At 56.4% G+C, this 7,430-nt stretch overlaps 1 protein-coding gene across 2 annotated transcripts; it reads left to right on the forward strand.

Annotated features, from left to right (window-relative positions):
• TGFB1I1 (transforming growth factor beta 1 induced transcript 1) lies at window positions 488–6,608 on the forward strand. 2 transcript variants are annotated; one of them, XM_018040642.1, is made up of 11 exons: window positions 488–551; window positions 1,860–1,960; window positions 2,085–2,137; window positions 2,231–2,373; window positions 2,647–2,734; window positions 2,851–2,956; window positions 3,074–3,268; window positions 4,691–4,864; window positions 5,145–5,226; window positions 5,539–5,687; window positions 5,916–6,608. In XM_018040642.1, exons 1-11 carry the CDS (start codon window positions 539–541, stop codon window positions 6,180–6,182), a joined length of 1,371 nt encoding a protein of 456 aa, XP_017896131.1. In that variant the 5' UTR covers window positions 488–538; the 3' UTR covers window positions 6,183–6,608. The 2 variants fall into 2 exon arrangements, with proteins under 2 accessions (XP_017896131.1, XP_017896130.1); XM_018040641.1 differs by lacking the exon at window positions 488–551 and adding an exon at window positions 603–921.

Raw genomic sequence — 7,430 nt, forward strand, 5'->3', positions numbered from 1 at the left:
AGATCTCTGAACCTGGGACCTGACAGATCCTTAGAACATCACCACCGCCTCCAACTCCAAAATTCTGTCTAGAGCAATCTTCTGGGAATAGCAGGGGGTGGGAGAGGAGTTCTGTCTAGGACTCAAGGTACTAACTTTGGGGATGGGGGGAGGTGGGCTTGGGGGCCTCAGTCCGTGTCCAAGAGTCTCACTGAGCAGAGGATCCCGGGCTTTTTCTGGAAGAGCCACTTCTCTTACTCCGACTCTGGCCGCCTGGGGCTCCCTACAGCTGAGGCCAAGGCTGGGGTGTGGCCGTCTGCGCAGCAGGCAGGCAGGCTGGGCCTGGGTGGGCCGGGGCCCTCCCTCCCTTACAGGCCCCCACCCCGGGTTCTCCCGTTCTCACCCCCCCCCCGTCCCCCCTCCAGCCTTATCCCAGCGGGTCCCGGCTTCCTTACATGGTCACGGCTGGGCCTCCAGCTCCCGGACGTCCCCCGCCCCCCGCCCCCACCGGACACGGCCCCCGCCCTGCTCGCCCCGCGCGTTCTGCCCGCGCCCCGTCATGGAGGACCTGGGTGAGTGGGGTCCGGGTCCCCTTGTCCCCAAGCCCCTCACCACTGCTTCAACCCCCTTCCCCATCCTGGGGCCCCCTAGCACTCCCGGCATCTCTGCATCCCTGCCTCCCGGTCTTCTCGCTTCTGGTCTCTGCCGGCGCCTCCTTTCCGACTCCACGTCCCCCTTCCTGCCGCTCCCTTCCTGCCTTTGCCAGACTGGTCGCTCCCTCCCTTCTTCCTTCACTTCGCTTCCCCGTCGCTGGCTGCATACGGATGGGCAGGGAGGTGCAGAGCCTGCAGGCGCCTGGGCTCAGGAGCTCTGGGAAGGGAGGAGTTAAAAGGACCTTGGGTCCAGGGACTGGGAAAGTAGTAGGGAAAGGAGACAATGACAGTAAGTTCTGGAGAAGAAAATGGGTTTGCCCTAGGGTTTGGGGAACGAAAGAGTTAAGGGCCCTTAAGTATGGTAGGGTCAGGTCCTTGGGGCAGAAAGTAAATATAGATGAGTGCTGAGATGCCAGCGAGAGAGGTTAAGGGTTCCATCAAGGCGCTCAGAGATGCAGAGTAAAGGGGCAGGGACTTCTAAATTCTGAAAGGTAAAGAGTTTAAAGGTTCTGGATCTGGGGATGGAGACGGGGGGAGTTGGGTTGTGTGTGTTGGGGTCGAGGGGGGTTGCTGTCTGTCCCTCCGACTTGGGGCAGAAAGGAGGACTCACGCATCTCATCTTCCCTGTATTTTGGAACTAGGGCGGGAAGGCTGTGCGCTCTGTGGGAGAGAAGGAATTCCAGCACCCTGCGGTAGGGGGTGCTGCTCAGAATGCGTAACGGGCACTGGTGCTGAAGAAAAAACCAATCAGAAAGCAGGTCCCAGCAGACTCACCAATGAGGTGCATAGGGCGGAGCCCAGTGGCATCTGGAGAAGGGCCAGGGCTGGGAGGGGCCTGTTTAGGTGTAGGGGGTGTGTCAGAAAGAGCATCCAATCAGAAAGCAGGTGTCAGGCATACAGCCAATTGAGCAATTTGGGGTGGAGCCAATTTTGATTGTATTACCGAAGATTCAGAGAATTAAAGAGTCAGGTAGCTGAGTTTGTAAATGACTCTCAGGATAGGCCACGTGGGATGTTGTGACCGTAAATAGTCCTTGCTGCCCTTCCACATCTCTGCCATGGTCTGCCTTGTATTTCTTCTGATTCTTGACCTCTACTCTTAATACTCGCTTCTGTCCTCCTCAGACACTGCCCACTTAGCACACTTATTCTCTGATCTCTTAAGGCCCTGTCTCTGCCTTAACCTTGACCTCTCAAACCTCTCACCTTGACGGCCTCTCCCTGCAGATGCCCTGCTCTCTGACCTGGAGACCACAACTTCACACATGCCAAGGTCAGGGGCTCTAAAAGAGCGGCCCCCAGAGCCCCTCACGTCTCCTCTGACACAGGTGAGCTCAGATGCTGGGGAGAGGGACAACCACTCGGGCCAGGTTTGGTGAAAGGAAAGGAAACCTGGGCCTGAGTAGGGCAGAGTACGGGCGTATCATCCCACACACATGTCCTTCTCTATAGATGGGGCCTGGGGAATCTTCAGGAGCCTCTGGGGACAAAGACCATCTGTACAGGTGAGAAGACTGGTATGGGCGGATGGGGTGGCTAATTGAGACTCAGGCTTGTATTCCCCACCCCTGAACCCAAGCTCCCACCCTCTTTCCCAGCACGGTATGCAAGCCTCGGTCCCCGAAGCCTGCAGCCCCTGCCACCCCTCCATTCTCCTCTTCCTGCGGTGTCTTGGGCACGGGGCTCTGTGAGCTAGACAGGTTGCTTCAGGAACTTAACGCTACTCAGTTCAACATAACAGGTACCAGGGTTACTGGGACAGGTCTTGATGGAATGGGGGGCGGGGCAGGGCTGGGCAGAGACTAAAGGGGGTAGCCATTCCCTTATCCAGGGGATATTCCTGACGCAAGGATTTGAACCGGGGTCTCCTGCCTTGCAGATGGATTCTTTACTGTCCATGTCACTAAGGAAGCCCATAGACTTCCCAGGGTAGCAGCTAAAGGCATGCGAGCCTTAACTGGGAAGGAGGCTAGCACATGGCCCCATGCCCAGTGCCCTTCTCTCCTCTCTGCAGATGAAATAATGTCTCAGTTCCCATCTAGCAAGGAGACAGCAGCGGAGCAGAAGGAGGACCAGTCTGAGGACAAGAAAAGGCCCAGCCCGTGAGTCTGGCATAGCTGGCAGGGTTGGGAAAGAGGTAGTCAGTTCTGGATGCTGAAGTTACTGGAGGAAGCGTTACCCTGAGTCTCTGAGCTGACACAAGTTGTGTTCTTCACAGCCCTCCCAGCCCCTCCCCTGTTCTCCCAAAGCCTTCAGCCACCTCAGCCACCCTGGAGCTAGATAGACTGATGGCCTCACTCTCTGACTTCCGTGTCCAGAACCATGTGAGTCACTCAGGGAGTGTGGGGTGGACCACTGTGGATTTATGGCTATCAACCCATCTGAGACCTTCTCACACATGCTGCCTTGCTGACTCAACTCTCCTGTCCTCACGACTGCAGCTGCCAGCCTCAGGGCCCACCCCACCACCAGTGCCAAGCTCCATGAGTGAGGACGCCCCCTCCCCACCAGGGCCCAACAGCAAAGGCAGCCTGGACACCATGCTGGGGCTGCTTCAGTCTGACCTCAGCCGCCGTGGCGTTCCCACCCAGGCCAAGGGCCTCTGTGGCTCCTGCAATAAACCCATTGCTGGGCAAGTAAGTAAAGTTCTGCAAGTAAGGGGGTAGAGACCCATGTGTGCCAAGTCACTTCAGTCATGTCCAACTCTTTGCGATCCTATGGACTGTAGCCCACTAGGCTCCTCTGTCCATGGGATTCTCCAAGCAAGTGTATTGGAGTGGGTTGCCATGCCCTTCTCCAGGGGATCTTCCCCACCCAGGAATCAAACCTGCATCTCTTATATCTTCTACTTTGGCAGACAAGTTCTTTACCACTAGCGCCACCTGGGAAGCCCAGAGACCTATAGACTCAATTCACTGAGAGCCAGTGGGTATTATTGTTATTCATATTTTGCGGATGAGGAAATTGAAGCTGCGAGTCAGACAGCAAGTGAGTAGCAGAGTAAGGATTCCAACCCAGGTTTTATTTATTCTAGTCCTACTGTGTGCCAGACATTATGCTAGCTCCTTTACAAACCCCCATGTAACTTTTTAATTAATCAATTTATTTCATTTCTGGTTGCACTAGGTCTTCATTGCTGTGCGTGGGCTTTCTCTCCTTGCAGAGATTCAGGCTACTGTCTAGTTGTGGTGTGCAGGCTTCTTATTGAGGTGGCTTCTCTTGTTGCAGAGCACAGGCTCTAGGCACAAGAACTGCAGTAGTTGCAGCCCATGGGCTCAGTAGTTGAGGCTCATAGGCTTTACAGCATGTGCTCAGCCGTTGTGGTGCTCAGGCTTAGTTGCTCTGAGGTATGTGGGATCTTCCTAGAGCAGGGATCAAACCTGTGTCCCCTACATTGGCAGGCAGATTCAAATCCACTGCACCACCGGGGAAGTCCCCCCTCTCATTTAATCTTCACAAAAGCCTCATTGGCTCCACCCACCATCTCTTCAGGACCCACAAAGACTGTTTCTCCTCCACCAGTCTGGTTTGGGAGCTCCAGTTCTTGGCTTATTGACTGAGCAGATGTTATGGGCAACTGTGCCCAGTGGTTGATCTAGATCCTCCTGCTAGATAAAGTGCCCTACCGCCATCCATTTTGGTGAGAATTTCCAATCTCAGCAGAGCAGGGTGACATTATGAATTTTCTAAGCACTTTCACCTTCATGGGCCCCTTCCTCCACTAAAAAATAAATAAATTGCATTTTATGGCAGTTGGAGTGAAGATGAATACATTAATATTATATATTTAGTCATTTTCTTCTAGCTATTTTTTTTCTTCTAATTTTAAAAGAAATTACAACATTTTTGTGGCCTACAAAAAGTATGGTGGGCCCTAGGTACTGTGCTGGAAGCCGGCTTAAATCTCCATCGCTTTGGGATTGAGTTACTTGGACATTCGATACTTCATCCTGACTTCTCAGAGATAAGATGTGAAAAGTGCCACGTAAACCTTGGCTCACTGGACATCTGGCAGCCCCAGGGCCACTCTGATCCCCGCCTCAACCCCCAATTCGCAGGTGGTGACGGCGCTTGGCCGTGCTTGGCACCCTGAGCACTTCGTTTGCGGTGGCTGTTCCACCGCCCTGGGAGGCAGCAGCTTCTTCGAGAAGGATGGAGCTCCCTTCTGTCCTGAGTGCTACTTCGAGCGCTTCTCTCCGCGATGTGGCCTCTGCAATCAACCCATCCGACACGTGAGCCCCGCCTGGACGAGAAGCCCCGCCTTTGTTTCACCCAAGGAGCCTGTGGGATGAGCCTCATCCACTTACGCGATTCCCATACCCACCCCAGGCGCTTCCAGGGTTCTCTTCCGCAGCTCTTTCGACTCCGCGCTCTTTGATTCCCAAGTTCCTGCTTAGGTCTCCCGCAGCTTCAACTCATACTTCAAGCCACTCATTGAGGTTCAGGGTGGAAGAGGAAGGGGAGAGGAAATGGGGGGAGGGCACGCTGAGTGTTCCCTTTCATTCCCTGCAGAAGATGGTTACTGCCTTGGGCACCCACTGGCACCCGGAGCATTTCTGCTGCGTTAGTTGCGGGGAGCCCTTCGGAGATGAAGGTGAGAGCTTGACTCCCATCTTGAAAGCCGCGGGTCCGCTCGACATCCCGCCCCGCTCCCTTTGGGCCCGCCCACTGGACTTCCGAAATCCTCGCGGGCCTGATTTTTCTCCTGCTCTCTCCTGGACCCGGCCTATCCCACCTGCGGATTCCCATCCCACTCGCTCCCGCTCTGCCCCCAACCCAGACCCTGTCCCTCTCCACCGACTGCGTCCTCTCACTGCGCCGCTTCCGGCCCCCCAGTCTCAGATCTTTGTGGGCTCCCGGGGCCACCTCGCACCCTTCTTCCTCCTTACTCTGTTCCCGCTCCTAGGTTTCCACGAGCGGGAGGGCCGCCCCTACTGCCGCCGGGACTTCCTACAGCTATTCGCGCCGCGCTGCCAAGGTTGCCAAGGCCCCATTCTGGACAACTACATCTCGGCGCTCAGTGCGCTCTGGCATCCGGACTGTTTCGTCTGCCGGGTACGCGACTTGTGGGGGGCGGGACCTTGGAGGGAGGGGCCAGTGGGGGCGGGACTAGGAGTCGGGGCGGGGTTAATATTCGGAGCGGGGTCCCGGGGAGGCGGGGCTTCATTCTCGCTGGAGATGAGAGGGGCTGCGGGAGTCTCTGGGGGATATTCAGTTCCAAAAGAGGATTTTTTGGTCTGGAGGTTGGCCCTGACCCATCCTTTCGTGGTTGCCTTTCCTCAGGAATGTTTCGCGCCCTTCTCGGGAGGCAGCTTTTTCGAGCACGAGGGCCGCCCGCTGTGCGAGAACCATTTCCACGCGCGGCGCGGGTCTCTGTGCGCCACGTGCGGCCTCCCGGTGACTGGCCGATGCGTGTCGGCCCTGGGCCGCCGCTTCCACCCGGACCACTTCACCTGCACCTTCTGCCTGCGCCCGCTCACCAAGGGCTCCTTCCAGGAGCGCGCGGGCAAGCCCTACTGCCAGCCCTGCTTCCTCAAGCTCTTCGGCTGATCGCCTGCCGGGCTCGCCCCTCCCGGAGAGCGCAGCCCCAAAGACCTCGCCCTTCCCCCCACCTCAAAAGATCTGGCTTTCCAGACCCCAAGGCCTTGCTGTTGGAGCTTCGGACTCCACCAGCCCGGCTTCTTGAGGCCCCACCCCACTGGAGGGACTGGCCCCAAGGTACTGTACGTACTCCGTGGGCGAGTCAGAAAAGGCTCCGTGAACCCTTAAGGCCACGCGCCTCCCAAAGTGGGTCCGTCCACTGACCGATCCCACGTGAGCCCTTCACTTTGTTCCCAGCCTTGAGGGAGCCCCCCGACTGGAGGAGGGCCCTTGCAATTCTCACGAATCCAAGGCCTGGCCAAGACGTCCCTCTGCCCCCGCCCCTCACTGTTCTGTGCACTTTTTTCTATCTACATAAACACACATTCCACGTCACATCGGTGCTGTGTCTCTGCGCGGGAGTGGCTCGCGTCGCGACGCCCCGCCCCTTGTACTGCTCTGGCCGCCGCATCGCGGCGGGAGCCGGACCTGCAGCCTCAGCCCTTCAGATGAGCCTGAGGCTGGAAAGGTCGGCCAAGTGCGCAGGATTGTATGGATGGCGGCCCGCCAGCCGGGATGGGAATTCAAGCGGAGCCCCATCAGACCTTCCTGTCCCACCCTTCAGTTCCCTATACTCTTGAAATAAGCACTTAATCTGTACTCACTCCCTTCACCCTTGGCACCTTGTCTGGTCTCCAGATTTCCCCCCTCCTTTAATAATTTAATTTTTTTAAACTTTTTGGCCACACTGCGCGGCATGTGGGATCTTAGCTCCCCCACCAGGGATCGAACTTGCACCCCCTGCATTGGAAGTGCCGTTTTAACCACCTGGCCACCAAGGCAGTCCCTCCCTCTTCCTTAAAAGACCCTCAGAGATGGGGCTCCATTCAAAAGTGCCAATTTATTCCCACTCTTTGGATCTGAGCATTAAATTTCAGCTTCTCTCATACTAGTATTGACTTAGAACATCTGCTTTAGGCAGAAGATGGCACTTAGTGTGGTCAGGGCACTGACTGAGGGAAACTGGGAGCTGTATGAACTAGAAAGAGGCTTCTAACTCAGCTTGGAAGTCAAGGAGGGCTTCCTGGAGGAGGTGACACACGAACCAAGCCCCTGCAGAGAAGGGTGAGACCAGGGGTTCTTAGGTGTGGAGAGGTTTAGGCTGTATCTGAATCCCCAAACCCCAGTGGTCTTTCTAAGCCCAGTATCTTAGACCCT

Source organism: Capra hircus, chromosome 25 (genome assembly GCF_001704415.2).
Source record: "Capra hircus breed San Clemente chromosome 25, ASM170441v1, whole genome shotgun sequence".
Classification (NCBI taxonomy): Eukaryota; Metazoa; Chordata; class Mammalia; order Artiodactyla; family Bovidae; genus Capra; species Capra hircus.

Bases quoted from the DNA above. Each gene is read 5' to 3' on its own strand.
- TGFB1I1 (XM_018040641.1), top strand. From the start codon at position 804: ATGGGCAGGGAGGTGCAGAGCCTGCAGGCGCCTGGGCTCAGGAGCTCT. The intron at 922-1,859 runs GTAAGTTCTGGA...CTCTCCCTGCAG, and splicing joins AGGGAAAGGAGACAATGACA to ATGCCCTGCTCTCTGACCTG. The intron at 3,269-4,690 runs GTAAGTAAAGTT...CCCAATTCGCAG, and splicing joins ATAAACCCATTGCTGGGCAA to GTGGTGACGGCGCTTGGCCG.